The sequence below is a fragment of the Streptopelia decaocto genome (genome assembly GCF_964273445.1).
Source record: "Streptopelia decaocto genome assembly, chromosome: 3".
NCBI lineage: Eukaryota > Metazoa > Chordata > Aves > Columbiformes > Columbidae > Streptopelia > Streptopelia decaocto.
Window position 1 is genome coordinate 119,236,348 of NC_138656.1, and position 16,125 is coordinate 119,252,472.

Here is a 16,125-nt window from a genome sequence, read left to right on the forward strand (position 1 = left end):
GGCACCACCTTGGTGGTCGGCAAGTTTCCACCTGCAAAACCGTCCCACAGCAGGAGCCCACGGCACCGCTTTCCTCCTTGGCCCTGAAATCAGGAAGGTTTTCACCAGGGCAAAGTCAAGGGAAGATGTAGATGCTGGAGCAAGAAGGGGGTGGGAATGGGAGCAACCAGCACCAGGCTTTTCTGTGTAACGTCTGCATTTTCCATCCTTTCCGTAAGTCTTAAAAATCTTAAATAATCCTATCTATCGACATGCAACTTCACACAAACATTGTCTAGATATTTTGATGTATCCTTGTCAGCTCCCAGAGGGCCTTGAGAAGAAATGGTCTGAGGCAGGATGTGAAACCACCGCTGTGCATTTGCTTGGCCCACCTGTCCGCATTTGCAATGAAAAATAACATGAGGAATGCATATGGGGTTGTCCTGTGCAGGGACAGGAGCTGGACTTGATGATCCTTGTGGGTCCCTTCCAGCTGAGGGCATTCTATGATTCTATGAAGCAGAATAAAACGCTCTATAAATGTACTATGACTAAATCATAATGATTTTTTTTTATATTACATATTTTTGAAAAAAAGGAAAGTTAATGGATATCTTGGGTGTTGACTTTGAGCAAAACATCTGATTTGGTACAATATGGAAAATTATTAGTTGAGGTAGAGAAGATGATGATGAAGTCATCAGTTTGACACATGTGAAAATGTAATAGGAGGTATTGAGCTCATGGTGCGTATGAGCTGTTCTGTAGGGCATCAGAAAAGAGCAACCGCAGCCTTTTTTCAGTTAAGATAATGAAATATTTAGATTACTGAAGGGAGATGCTGCGTCCAGTGCCTGTTATCCACCTTCAGACAACGTGAACCCAGATTGGAACAGGTATCACAAAGGGGTGAAGGATCACAGATGAGGAAAGCTTGTTTACAAAACCATTAGGCACTGTGAGATTAATGTCTGGACTTGATGAGCTTTGGTCTTTTCCGACCAAAATGATTCCATGATTCTGTGCTCTGCAGTGAAAAATACCAAAAGAGCTGTCACATCCCAGTGTCACAACGAGCAGAGGACAGCAGCAAGCACACGAGCATCGCGTCCTGCAAACGTCCTGGCCTTGCTACGGGCATGTGAACGATGGAAACAACAGCCTCTTAGATTTGTTTTCCAGTTTCCTTCCACCCTAGGAAGCCACGCACCCCCCAAAATCATTAAGAGAACATTATCAGCACAGCAAATGCCAAAGAGTCGAGGTTAAGAAGCGTGAGAATCAGTGTTGCCGGGACAACCTGAAATCAGCCCACCCACCTGCGCTCATTAAACAGTTCATTAGTGTGTATTCCTCCTCCAAGAAATCGAGTTGGAAACCACGGGAAGGGATGCGCTGGTCCTAATTCTGGCCCCAGCTTTAGCCACCAGGCCGGGCTGCGTCTGAACAGACCCTGGATGCGGAAAACCTGAGTTTGGGTGCCAAGGCGACATGCGCAGAGGGTACTCACCGGAACCCAAACATGATCTCGTCGTGGCGCAGGTGAGCGTCGTCGTCGATGGACAGGATGGCCTCCGTCTCGATCTCATCCCACGGCAGGAACCGGTTGTTCAGGCTGTTTTTCTCTGTGCGAACAACCTAAGAGGTGAACACACAATAGTTACAATGGCTGTACATGCCCAGAGGAGAGAGAGATTTAGGGGTCGGGGCTGCACACGGTCCAACATTTTGTCTCAGCTTCGTAGGCCCTGTGATGGGAAAACACTTCCTAAGCAAAAAGCATCAGCCTGGCACCAACTCCAGCTTCCATCCCTCCCCCTGCCACGTCCTGCCCGTCTCGCCAGATGGCCAAAGCCAAACCCAAGCGATGCCCGGTACCAGCTGTAAGGACGGCACTTGCGGTCGCTGCCCGAGGGTGCTTCAGCAATAACAAACCAAGAGAGTAGAACACGGCAGCCGCGGCCAGTCTGTCCTACGGCTGCTGAAGAAGTGGCCCTGGCAGCGTTTCTCCAGCGCTGAGCTGAACTGAATTGTTTCTGCAACTGCCCACGATTTCTGGCTTGGACACAACTCATTTGCAATGCCTCCCTCTCTCAAAACTCTTCCAAAGCCCACACTGTGCAATGTCCCTTATCCCCAGCCATACACATGTAAGATCAGACTGAATTACATCAAATAACAGAATGGTTTGGGTGGGAAGGGACCCTCAAAGCTCATCCAGTGCCCCCTGCCATGAGCAGGGACATCTGCACCAGCTCAGGCTGCTCAGAGCCCCGTCCAGCCTGGCCTGGGATGTCTCCAGGGATGGTTCAGCCACCACCTCTCTGGCCAACCTGGGCCAGGCTCTCACCACCCTCAACACAAACAATTTCTGCATCATGTCTGGCCTGAATTTCCCTCCTTTAGTTTAAAACCATCACCCCTTGTCCTATCGCAACAGACCCTGCTCAAAAGTCTGTCCCATCTTTCTTACAGGCCCCTTTTAAGTCCGGAAAGGCCGCACTAAGGTCTCCCCCGAGCTTCTCTTCTCCAGCTGAACAGCCCAACTCTCTCAGCCTGTCCCTCTCCCTGACAGCCCCTTCCACACCAGACCCTTTCTCTCCCTTGTTTTTACACGTTTCACATGCCCTGGATGATCTATAGACACTCAGTCCACCCCAAGCTTCCCATCCTGTTCAATCCCTCCAGTTGTTTCTCTGGCTCTCCTCTGAACAATCTGTCTTTGATTTAAAAATAAAGTCCAGCCTGGTGGAAAGAATAAGGCGACACGGCAATAAAACTCCATTAAATAAGATTACATTTGATCACATAAAAAAAGGCCACACTGAAACCATTAACAGTGGAAAATATTTGTATCGGGGATCTGCATGGCAGCTGGGATGATTAAATTCCTGTGTAAAGCCTGTGTTAGTGCTTTCATCTGTCAATAGCTGCTGGGGGGGCATGGAGAAACAACCAAAATCCGGCTCTGCTCCCCAGGAACAAGCACCAGGAGCAGAGGAAACGGCCTCAAATTGCGCCAGGGGAGGTTGAGGTTGGATTTAGGAACAATTTCTTCCCCAAAGGGCTGTGGGGCATTGGAACAGGCTGCCCAGGGCAGTGCTGGAGTCACCAGCCCTGGAGGGTTGGACAGACAGACATGAGGTTCTCAGGACATGGGGCAGTGCCGGGGTGGGGGAACAGTTGGACTGGATTATCTTGAGGGTCTTTTCCAATCAAAACTATTCTGTGACTGAGTTTTCTGGCTCAGAAAGAGGTGACACAGATCTAAATGTGGCAACCAGGCCCCACACAGGGACACTTTTTGGACTGGAAGAGACGTTCTCTGGACTGGAAGAGCACTTTGTCAAACCAGTACAGCGACAAAACCAAAGCAGACGCTGCTGGGGCCACTGAACGCCTTCAGTGGGACACCCACACTTCACCACTTCCATCAAGAGCCATTGGCCCTAATTTTCAGCCATTTTCTAATTAATCAACCAGTGCATCATGGCGTTTATATGATCTACTTTAGTACATGTGTGGTTAAATGCTTTAGGAAATTTTCTGCCTCCCACACCTGGCCGGCCTTTCCTGGTCAACACATGAGCAACCCACCCCAAACAGTTCTCCAAAGGCTTCAGACTTGCAAAAACCACCCAAGACAAGCTTTTGTGGTTTCTGACACAGGCAAGGGCCCCTCCAGTAAATTCCAGCCCATACCAGTTGGGAACTGGTCATCACTCACTCTAACTCAACACATAAGATGGATTTTGGCTCCTCACGAGCATCGTGCAGCGTGTCTGAAAGCAGCACTGTTTCTCCTCATTAAGTCTTGTGTCCACCAACCTTTTCCTCCCGTTGCAGGTTCCACCTTCTAGAAAGTTTGCAAAATTATTAAAAATTATTAAAACCAGCTCCGACAATTTAGCCTTCTGCTAAAAAGCATGTGTTACGATGGTATCTCCTCAGAAAGCCCGATTTTGGTGAAGTCTGGGGGGTGTCTTACTCATTAGGATTAGTGGACATTGCATTGAGTCCATGGTAGATTGTTTTATCAGGCTTTCCATGCAAGGTCCTGCCATGCCAGCTGAAGATGGATGGATGGATGGATGGATGGTGGATGGATGGATGGATGGATGGATGGATGGATAAATGACAAAAGAAGAGCGAGAACCACCAGGCTGAGCACTCTCTGCCTCACTGATGAACCGGCAAGTGGGTACCACTTTGAATTTATCAGATTCCTCTTCACCGTGGGTCTCCAACGCAGCTTCCCAGAAAAGATTTGAGGCCCGTGTCTGCAAACATCAACTCATTTCTGCTCCCCAAAGCTGAGCTTTGGGCTCAGACCCACCTTCTCATGTTGTAAAGATCTGGACAAGAGTTAAAACTCAGCACAAGTTCTGCAGTGGAAAAGTTTCAGGTCGCTCCAGCACGGCTGAAGCTTTGCAGGTCTGGAAGTGCTTTTGCATTTCACAGAAAATAGGTGTACTCCTGCCTTTCAGCTGGGAGTATTTAAGATAAAGCAGCCTGAGAATCGATAGTTCCCAAAGAAAAACCCAGTAAATTTTATTGATTCACTTGTTTTCCTGTAATTTGCTGAACAATAACATGATGCAACTACTGTCAAGTGAGAAAGTGAAGCGGATCCTGCCTGAAATGTCTGAAATTGGGGACCACAGAGGACAGAGAGATCAGTGCATTTAACTCCTCCCTGAAAAGAAGCATGTTCCAAAGGAGATGGATGCCCCCACACCTTCACAAACACATTCCAATCATCACATGAGCTCCAGCAAAAGTTAGAAGCAACTTAAAGGCCTTGGATGCCTTGTTTTCAAAGGAACTATCCCAATTTACAGCATTTAGGATGCAGCTGACTGTCATCAGACAACTATGTGGTGGTTCTTGTCAACCCTTGTGCTTTCCCCTGGGCGACCACACCAAAGACCCACAGCAGGGACCTGAGGTGGGAACGATGGGGTTGAGATTCAAAACCTTCCTCTCGTCTGTCATCGTCCCCCAGGACGGTTCGAATGTGGTGCCTCCTCAGGCAAGACCAGCTTTTGATCTTGACCACATATTCTGCACCCCAGGCGGCGGAAACGAGGGCATCGCGTTATTAGGCAGAAAATACAACTCTTGAGAAAGGTAAAAGCGGATTTTCGGGAAACTTTTCGGCTTTGATTCAAGCAACTAACCTTGTAGAAACAGGTTAGGAGGAATGGGGAGAGCGTTTGATTCAAGGACTCGAAACATTCTTATGTCTTCTAAGGTTTTTACATTCAATGGGTCTCTAAAAACACCAGATTCCTCAGGCACGAAACAGACGTTCTGGGCACAAACGTGCTCAGAAGCTCATTAGGCCGGCTGAAAAAAGAAGGGTTATTGCACCAGCAAAGAGTACAATAGTCCAGTCCTCTCCCTCACATGGCATGAAGTGAGATTTAGCAATTTTTCATGACTTCATCCATCACACGCTTAACATACAGCTGAATGACACTTCATTGTGCCATGTCCAAGGATGCAGGTATCTCCAAGGACTCTTCAGCAAGAACTAATTAATCACCCTCTGCCACACATGGGGCTGGGTGGAAAAAGCCAGTAGATGTTACGGTGACCACAGATCTATATGTAGAGACAAGAGGCACGTCATGTTGCCAAATTCAGCGATTTACAGGCCAGAGAAGGTAATCTTGGTCATCTTCTGGGACCTCCCTATGTGGTGGACCTGGGGACGCCAAGCAACCACCCTTCCTCTGGTAGACTCTCATTACATAGCACCATAAACCAGCTGTGAAACAACTTGGACAAAACCACAAAGCCACGAGAACGAACTTCATGGCACCACTTGGATTCTAAATAGTTTCTGGATGATCATCTAAACAACTTCTGGATAACCAACAGCAGACAGGTGGTGGGGCTGACAGCAGCAAGTTAAGTCAAAAGGGACTTTGAAGTCACCTGCATCAACCTTCTGCATGACCCAGGTCACATGGACCTCGTCTATGAGTGGTGGCCACCAGAAGCATCTCTGCTGGAAGGTCACCCTGTCTCCATGTGAAGACATCAAGAGCAGGGGAATCCACCTTTCCCGGGATGCTCATTCTCAAATGTTAACAACTCCTCATGAATGATCAGCCTTTGGGTCCCAGCCACTGCTCCTCGTTGGCTTCTTCCACCCTAGAAAACCACATGGGTACCACAACCAAACCTTCTCGCTGTTCCTTTTTTAGATTGATGTCTCAATCTCCCACCTGTTTCTCCTGCCCTTCCATCGTTTTAATGACCGCTTTCTACACAACCTTATTTCTCAACAGTCTTGAGTCAAAAGCTCTGTCAAAACCCAACAAAACGTGATCCCTCAGCAAAGCTGAAACGCTGTGCTCTGGCAAAACAGAGTCAACAGTTACCTTAACGAGGAGATTAAAACAGCGAGGAGGACACGAAATCAAACAACGAGCTACGAGAAAGACACAAACTCATCTACCAAAAAGCCACCTTCCCGTACGTTAAGGCTCCAAACACTGATCAGTGGTGGGACCTGCACTCAAACCCCAGCCCCTCCACACATAAAACTACCCCAGATTGTGTGTTTCTGGCTGGTTTTATTTTGGGCTTTTCCCTGGGAATAATAAAATGCCCCCCCAGCTCAAAAGTTATGAACCTCCTAAACAGTTTGCAAACTTCTGAGACAAACTGCAAGACCTAAAACGCCTCTGAGCACCCAACACACCACATTAGAAGTTTCTGCTCCTTTCAGCAAATCAACTCATGGCCATTCAGTTCCACAAGATGGGGTTTTTTTTGACTCAGGGAGCATAAAACCCCACAACTCTACGCAAGTCCATTTGTTCCTGGTGTTGTTCATAGTTATGTTGGGCAAATGGATCTTAGAAATGTTAGACAGAACTAAAACAGAGCATAAATCTAAAGTTTGCCCAGCAACAACTCCCCTAATCAATACATTATTGAAAGTTTTTATACATAAATACAAAAATGCAGTAAAATCAATATCTTCCAGCAATCTCCTTGCTAGTGAGGCTTTACACTTCAGCTTTAAATTGTCACATACAATTTGATGGTGAGAAGATGAAGAACGTCTATGCCCTTGGAGAAGTTTTGACAGTTCAACTTGGTGAACTGGATTGATTTCTGGGCAAAGAGCAAACTCTGCAAAAAACCAGGGACCTTGTTGCTCACATCAGGTCTTCATCAGATAAAAACCCCAGAAAGATTCCCTCAGGAGGGCTGGATAATTTGAGGAGACAAAGAACAAGCTCTTGGGAAAAGCATCCGTTATATCATTCCCAAATATGTGCCAATTCAACCCAAATGGGCTGGAGGAAAATAGCACCATCAGCAGAGTGGGGCCGGGGACAGCACGAGCCCTTTCATCACCATGAGGTTGAGAATTATGGTAATGAAGATGTGGGAGCCAAACGCATCAGAAAATGTGCCTGAAGAGCTGACCTCGATCTACACTTTGAAGGAAAAAGCTCCTGCCAGCGTGGTTCTCCAGGGAGAATGCAGATTTACAACACATCAATCCCTTTCCTTGGCACTGACGCTGAACGCTTTATTAAGAAGATTCAGTGAAACAAGCTTCTTGCTTTGCAGGAGCCAGAGGTTCTGGGGGTGTGTCCTTTTGCTCACTGTTGCCCCAAGGACTGATCCACTGGCTCACAGCAAAGCCCTCTGCAAAACTCAGCTTAGCCCCATGGGGACAGCAGTGACCTCAGGGTGGGATCAGCCCAGGACCTTGTCTGGGATAGAGTTCCCAACAGGGGAGGACAGACACACTGAAGAAATTGTTTGCGCTGAGGGTGGTGAGAGCCTGGCCCAGGTTGGGCAGAGAGGTGGTGGCTGAACCATCCCTGGAGACATCCCAGGCCAGGCTGGACGGGGCTCTGAGCAACCTGAGCTGGTGCAGATGTCCCTGCTCATGGCAGGGGTGGCACTGGATGAGCTTTAATGGTCCCTTCAACCCAAACCATCCTGTGATTCCATGACCCTGCTCCACATCAAGGCACAGGTAGGGGCTCAGATCTCTCCGTGGAGAAAAGGAATAATGCATCTCCCAAATCATGGATGACCAGCCTGACCACTCGGACCTGGCTCCAGAGATGCTATGGTCATCATCTCCACCCATGGAGGAAGGCAAGATTTGCATAATTGGGAACTGATGTTCTTCATCCCACCCATATCCACGTCCTCGTTTCAGGTCGAGCAGGCTGCTTCCCATCCACCTTGATGGCGCCTTTTTCCTTCTGCAGAAAGCACGTGGGAAACCAAATCTTCTGCAGCTTTTCCCCGTGTCCGCAGGCTCGCAGCACACGTGGCTGCTCTCATTGGCTCATGTAGTACGGAATGCAATTAAAATCAGCTTAACAGAAGTTAGGGAGAGGTCTGTTAGCAGGTTTTGGGAGATGGCAAACTCCAGCAGAGGAGAACAACGAGCAGGTACCAAGCAACGCTGAAACTGTTCTGTAACCAGGCATTTATTTTCAACTCCTAGTTTGGAAAAATTCAGACATTCTCTGATGAAGATCAGCCCTCAAGACCCACAGACTCCCAGATACCCCAGGGTCTCGTCCCCCTGTGCATCTGCATGCGAGTGCTGAGATTATTTACCAGACTCCTTAGAAAGAGTTCAGTGTGTGCAGATTCACATCTGCATGAGCAGGATAAATCACATCTTTATTTTTACCACGTCTGACTCCATTCCCTACTTTAACTCCCTCGGTGACCGAGGTGTTAGATCAGACCAACACTCGCTTCTCTGCAAATACAGCCAGAGATGTGGATGAGGATGATTCTGCTTGGTCCCAGGGAACAGCAGCATCCTTGAAGCTGCATATTTTTTGGGGAGTAAAACTGTCAGAAAGGGTTTGCACTGACCTGCTGGAAATGGAGGAACAGGTTTGGGATGTCAGATGAGACTATGGCAGGAATTCTGGCATCAGGAGAGGCACCATATGGCAACTGCACACCTGAGGTTCGCTCTCTTGAAGAGGACTTTGATGCTGATTTCTCTCGTGCTCTGTGTCATCTCCCCCCCATTTAACATGTCAGGGAGCTGAAAAGAGAAGAAGCCGGTCCCAAGGCAGGCACCACGCGTTGGCTGCACGCCGAGAAACCAAGCTCTCCGCCAAGGAAAAACCAAAGGAGCTGTTGCCATCGCTACAGACGCCATCAAAAATCTCCACAGCCCTCTACCCCTTCCCAGCCAGATGATGTTTGTGTGAATCGCGCGGTTCTGAACAAGACCGCAGGCTTTTTATTCCTTCATTTTCTCAGCGTTTTATCACTACCTGCTCCTGGGCAAGCTGAGATGCTCCACAAAGGCTGGCAAGGTCACCATGGCGCTCAGCCCAGACCTCAAATCTATTTGACTGCCCTTACCAAGGACAACTCCAGCGGTGCTTATTGAAGACGATCAATCGCCTCCTGAAAGTGTAGCATCCAACGCAGCGGCCCCGTGGTCCTGCCCACGCACAACATTTTCCTCGTGCCAATCCCGACTCCCACCATGAGAAAATCCTCTCAATTTGCAGAGGATAAAAATTCATCCAAATCCTGCTTTCCAAAGCCAAAACCACAGTGAAAAGCACAGATTCCAGCCTTGAGCTCAGCCAGCAATTCTTCATTTAATGAGAAATAAAAAATCTGGCCTCACCAATACAACACGATGCTCGTCCCGGCGCGCAGCCAGGCCGCCGGGGCTGTGCAGGCAGAAGAAGGGATGCTAGCATGGCTTTCCACCTGGGATGATGGTTTTCCTCCCTGCAAATGTGCTCTCATTCCCAGCCCGGACCCGAAAATTCAAGGAAACGAGTCCAGTATGACACACAGCATGTCAACAGTTCCCAACAAGCTGCAACTTGCAGCCCCGCACCTTGACACACGTAAATATGGTGTTAAAGCTCCTTCCAGAAACGCTGCCAGCGCTGTCAGGTGTCAGCGGCCTGGCATTTGGTAAAGAAATTGATGTTCTTTTGATTGTGTTTATGATAATTTCGTGTTTAAAAACCTTGGGATGCAAAGGCACAACCACGGATGCAGAAAGCAACTCATCCAAAACCAAACCTTAAGATGTTTGTTAAGACAATGATCTTGCGCTGTTATCCTTGGGTTAACATGCCCAAATCCAGAAGATATTGATAAATCATAGAATCATGGAATAGTTTGGGTCAAGGGACCTTCAAAGCTCATCCAGTTCCCCCCTGCCATGAGCAGGGACATCTGCACCAGCTCAGGTTGCTCAGAGCCCCGTCCAGCCTGGCCTGGGATGTCTCCAGGGATGGTTCAGCCACCACCTCTCTGGCCAACCTGGGCCAGGCTCTCACCACCCTCATTGTCAACAATCATTCACCCTCATTCTTGTCTGAATCTCCTCTCATTTAAATGAGCATGGATGTGTCCACAGCTCCCGAACGAGCCCCGATACCCCAACCAAACCCGTTCTGGAGAGAGATCGAGGCTGCTCGGAACCACCTGCACGTGAGGTTCAGCTGTTCGGGGGATGCGCTCCTCTCCCGACCGGTCTCTCCCCAGCAAACTGGGAAGTGCTGGGCTGGTTCCCAGCTCTGCTCCAGCTTCTCTGGATGAGGCCCGGGCCACCGGGCGCTTGGGTCCGAACGGTGCCACACCAGCATCTGCTTCGGCCGGGCAAGGAGAAGGGACACGGTAACTTCTCCTCCAGCACCTGTTTCCAGACCTTTTCCACCTCAGTTCTCACCTACCCCGTACAGATTCTCTGGCATCTGCGCTCTTGCTTGATTTGACGGTGCTTGTACCAAAAATACCGTCATTTATTTGAAAGTCCACCCAAAACCTGCTCTTCAGAAATGCACTTAGCGGGATGTTCCTTCATCTATTGCCTGATGAGATGTCCTTGGTTTTTATAACAGCTTCCCCTGGCAATTCTTCACCTTCTTGTTTTCTCTTTCATCTTTGCTTGCACAGATGGGTTGGAAAGTCACCGTTATCCCCTTTCTCATGTATTAATTATTCTGCTGCTCCTTTCCCAGCGCCTTCTCTTCACCTTGAAGCAGCTCCAGCCCTGAACCAGCCTCTCTAGACTCCAGACTTCTGCACTTTGCTACCTCCAATTTAAGGCATCTTCAAAATTGGAATGAAAAGGATTTATAGACTATTTTAAGACTCATCTCCAGAGGTATGAAAAGTGTTTCACTGGAAGGGTATTTAGCTCCAGAGCTACCCAAAGGCAGCGCACGCTGCATATAAATTGGCAAAACAGATGCATCCTTAAAATACGTGTAATTAAATAATACAACATAAAACCAAGCATAAATTATCCCCCATTGAGAGCAAAACCACACAGGAAGATACTAGTGGAAATCCTTTTTTTTAAATGGATATTATGTCCATGTACATAGTATGTGCAAAGACTTGGTCTCTCTTTAAGCTGCTCGTCTGCGATCAGTGGGTTGCTCATCTCCAAGATGAGAAAACACCCTAAGATACAAATAAAACTGATTATTTATTCCTTTTCATATGGGTGCAGCTGTAGAGAAACTAGAGGAGAAAAATGCTTATTTTAACACTAAAGGGATCTAGAGACTCACTTGTTTTTACTCTCTGTGTGTTGCTGTGCAGTTAAAGATGCACGTTGAGATGGTTGTCCAATTAGATTTATTTTACAATTATCTGTAATTATTTGGCTCCAAAGAAGGTCCCTGGGATAACACGGTGTCTCTTGCAGTTGAGGGTTTCAAATACCTCATCTCTCAGTGCTTCATCTCCCTCCTTTCTCAGCTTTCTGGAACTCCAGTCTGTGATTTACACGAAAGCCGAGCGTGAGGGGACAGAAAAGCTCACGACCCACCTCCCATTAGTAGATCTGGGATCACGAGCCAGACACACAAATCACTGTTTGCTGTGAAATGAGAGAAGGACATCTGAGGAGGGAAAATCTTCCACTCAGGGTTTGGATATGAGAAACCAGATTGCGGTGGATATTGTGGTATTTGTTCAATTAAATTGGCAATATCCAAAGGAGTAGTGTTCCGACACATGTCATGGTTCTTCTTCAAAAGTACTTAAAAAACTTTAAAAGTACTTAAAAGGGGCCAATAAGAAAGATGGGGGCGGACTTTTGAGCAGGGCCTGTTGTGATAGGACAAGGGGTGATGGTTTTAAACTAAAGGAGGGAGATTCAGGCCAGACGTGAGGAAGAAATTGAGCTGAGGGTGGTGAGAGCCTGGCCCAGGTTGGCCAGAGAGGTGGTGGCTGAACCATCCCTGGAGACATCCCAGGCCAGGCTGGACGGGGCTCTGAGCAACCTGAGCTGGTGCAGATGTCCCTGCTCATGGCAGGGGTGCCACTGGGGAGCTGGGAAGGTCCCTTTCAACCCCAAATGTTCTGTGATTCTATGATTCTCTAGTGACAGCACCAAAACACTCACCTAACAACAAAAAGACGTTCTCAAAACCTCTTTTCTCAGCCTTCGTTGTGCTTGTTGAATCTCCAAGCTCTTGCTTCTGGCAGCCCACCTCAACTCTGAACTTCATCTCTCCCTCTTCTTCCTCTCTAAATACCCCTTGGCTGCTACAGTGGTAATTTTAGAAGCAAAAAGGTCATTGGAATAAACAGCTTTCTCTTGTAAAGCTCAGGGTAACGATATAACACACTGTTGAACTTACTGGCACGCTCCAAGCCAACGTGGCTGCGTTTTAACAAACCAGCACTGTCAATCTTCCCCTGGTATCGCAGGGCAGCTGTTCAGTTTATGAACGTGCCAACAACCCAAAGATCTTTGGATGGAAAGAAACTGCTGTTTAGCCTGAAGAACAGGAGGCTGAGGGGAGAGTTTATCGCTGTCAACAACTGCCTGAAAGGAGGTTGTAGCATGGAGGGTGTTGGTCTCTTCTCCCAAGAGGAAACGGCCTCAAGTTGCACCAGGGGAGGTTTAGATTGGATATAAGGAAAAAAATTCTTCCCAGAAAGGGCTGTCAGGCACTGGAACAGGCTGCCCAGGGCAGTGCTGGAGTCACCATCCCTAGAGATGTTTAAAAGGCGTTTAGATGAGGTTCTTAGGTGCATGGTTTAGTGCTAGAGTTGGTTAGGTTACGGTTGGACTTGATGATCCTGAGTGTCTCTTCCAAACAAAATGATTCTATGATTTTCAAGGTCAGTCCTATACAATGGAATCCGAAGGGGCAATATTCCTAAACCATGAAAACCCAGTGCCTGAGAGTGCAGCATCAATTAAGTGGTGGAACAAGAAGGTTGGATACACAAAGCTGAGACCCGGGAGCTCGGCGCTGGAGAAGCACAGCTCCGAATCACTTCAGTACAACACAGAGTTGCCATTTCTAAGCAGCCCTCGCTGCTCAAAAAGAGAACATGTAAACAGACGCTGAGTTAAAGGGATCACTGATCTGCGCCAGCTTTCCTCTCCTGGGCCTGTTTTGGGTACCGCAGGGAAGCTGGCGCTGCACCACACCGGGCAGAGACGCAGAAGGTGGGAGCGATGCCCGTGGCCAGCACGGCTGCACGCCGCTCGGGATGATGTGTTGTCAGAGCAGCAGAGCGAAAACAGGCCAGGAAAATGCCTACAGCCACGACTACCCTGCTCCTGTACTTGAACCACAGAAATACTGTGTAATACAGCCCGTACAGATGGAGGAGAAAAAACAGACCAGTTTACAGAGGAACGTTGGAAAGTCTGACCTTATTTTGGCAAAATATTCTGTGTCCCTGCCTCACTTTCCCAGCTGAACTATGCAGGCAGAGCACTTACCACAGATGTGTGGTTAGATGTGTTGGGCCAGGTACGATCTCGGTGCGTTGTCCTCCTTGGAAGAATCATAGAATAGTTTGGGTTGAAGGGACCATTAAAGCTCCCCCAGTGCCAGCCCTGCTCATGGCATCATGACATCTGCACCAGCTCAGGGTGCTCAGAGCCCCGTCCAGCCTGGCCTGGGATGTCTCCAGGGATGGTTCAGCCACCACCTCTCTGGCCAACCTGGGACAGGCTCTCACCACCCTCAGCACAAACAACTTCTTCTTCATGTCTGGCCATGCAAGAGCCTGAGAAAGATGCACAACCTGCAACTCCCTATCAAAAAAAAGACAAGTTACCCCCCAAAAGTTCTAAAGTACCAAAGCCCACATCTCTCAGGCCTTGACTCTTGAGACGACTCCACTAGCTCATTCACGCACTTCTAATTTCATTGGAAAAGACACGTTGCCAGTCCCCGGGTCCGCGCTGAGAAGTCTGGCAGCAAATGGACTGAGAGCCAAGGGATGGATCTGAGAAGGGCTGTCACATCTCATCTGCAAGACGGAGAGTGTGTACAAGTCAGCGTGGCAGGTTAGGAGCACCCTTGAGACACCCTCTTCGTGCCAAGCCATCAGCTTGGTGCAACACCAGGTCACCAGCGTCAAAGGGATGGAAACACAGCGATATTCACCTCAGAAATACAGAAATGCATAACGGAGCGTCAGAGCATCTCCAGTGGAAGAAGAACGTGCTGGAAACCCAAGGGATGCAGACCCAGGGGATTACTGGAAATATCTTCTTTCTGTTCACGAAGCGAGACAGAGCTTATCTCGCCACACTTTGCTCTTCGGCTGATAGCCCGGCTGCTTTAATTAACAGAGACTTTCGTCAGTGCAAATCCTCAGTATTGTTGTATAATTACTTCTTCTTGCAGGTTTCTTCTCTCTCTGCTCGGTATCTGTCAAACAGGATTTCCAGTACAGCAGTAAAACAAAACGCCTGGCAGAGCAGGTGTGATTATTCTTAGATTTGTTAAAAATGGTCTCTCCGACTCTTTGGAATACATTACATTTAACAATGCTCGTTGATGGTGTTCAGCACTTAAAAGTCGCCGTGTCCCATGCTAGAAGAGCTTTAGCGCAGGCATTCACATCTGGGGGCTGAAGGCATCAAAATGAACATTATATCTCAACTAACAGAGGAAGAAATGGGGGTCAGACTATTAACTTACTGAGCAGCTACTAAAAAAGCTGGTATATAAACTTGGTATATAAGAACAGCCAAGAAGTCACTAAGTTTGCAGGTAGGTTATTTTTTTGATGGGAAGAGGACAGAGGATTTATTAATGCTGACATGGCTGCGAGCAGCAAACATAAAGAGCACTCGGGTGCGTGAACCCAGCTTCTGGCTGCCAGGTTTATTGCAGACTAGGAGCTTTGTGGCGACCTCGGAGATGAGAAGGCTGAGACCTCACCAGGGAAGTTCTGATGGGTCTGGATGAAATGAAGACAGCTTTCTGTCCTCAAATCCATTACGGGATGAGAGGAAACGGCCTCAAGTTGCACCAGGGGAGGTTGAGGTTGGATGTGGGGAACAATTTCTTCCCCAAAGGGCTGTGGGGCATTGGAACAGGCTGCCCAGGGCAGTGCTGGAGTCACCATCCCTGGAGGCTTGGACAGATGGACATGAGGTTCTCAGGACATGGGGCAGTGCCAGGGGTGGGGGAAGAGTTGGACTCGATGATCTTGAAGGTCTCTTCCAACAAAAATTATCCTGTCGTTCTATGATCTAAAGATGAGAGCTCTTTTATGTAACGTTAGAAGAAGAGAACAAGCAAACCCCACACCCTGATTCCCTACTTGGCATTTAGCTGTTGTTGTTCCATGAGTACAGCTCATCGAGAAAAGCAATTTCCACAGGCTCAAATATCAGAGAATAAGGTCAGGATATTAAGCTGAGTGTGGTCAAATAAAGGGGAAAGGCATTTTCGCCAAACACACAATCTCACCCCAGCAAGCAGTAAATGCCTTCTCATTCAACACAGCCAAGCCAGTTGACGACAAAACAGGATAAAAACCCCAGACGGGCTTCTGAGGATCTTCCCTTCGCTCGTAGGCTTCAATTGCTGCATCCTAATTGCTGGAACCCTTGGTTGAATCCTACTTCACCTGGTCCAGGTCTCACCATCCAGAGGAGCAGAAGGCAGCAGCAAGAGGAAAACACCCCCATGCTCTCCAAGCCGTGGGCTTTGCGGTGGCCCACATCACATTCTTCAGACCTTGGCTTGCCCTGAGCCTTTGGTTACCCAGTGATCTATTTAAACTTCTGCCGCTTGTCAATTAAAACGTAAAACAAGATCAAGGGGGAACAAACGCTTCCATCAAGAGGTGGTTAACACATTACAAATACATGGT

At 48.1% G+C, this 16,125-nt stretch overlaps 1 protein-coding gene across 6 annotated transcripts in view; it reads right to left on the reverse strand.

Moving 5' to 3' along the window:
* Window positions 1-16,125, reverse strand: part of EXTL3 (exostosin like glycosyltransferase 3) — a 133,933-nt gene that overhangs the window by 8,984 nt on the left and 108,824 nt on the right. For all 6 annotated transcript variants that reach the window (XR_014183715.1, XM_082049112.1, XM_082049113.1 and 3 more), the window contains one exon: window positions 1,493-1,620. Coding sequence is in view for 5 of the 6 variants with exons in the window: in XM_082049112.1 (XP_081905238.1) it covers window positions 1,493-1,620 (128 nt within the window). In the remaining variant the exon portion in view is untranslated. The remainder of the gene's footprint in view (window positions 1-1,492; window positions 1,621-16,125) is intronic.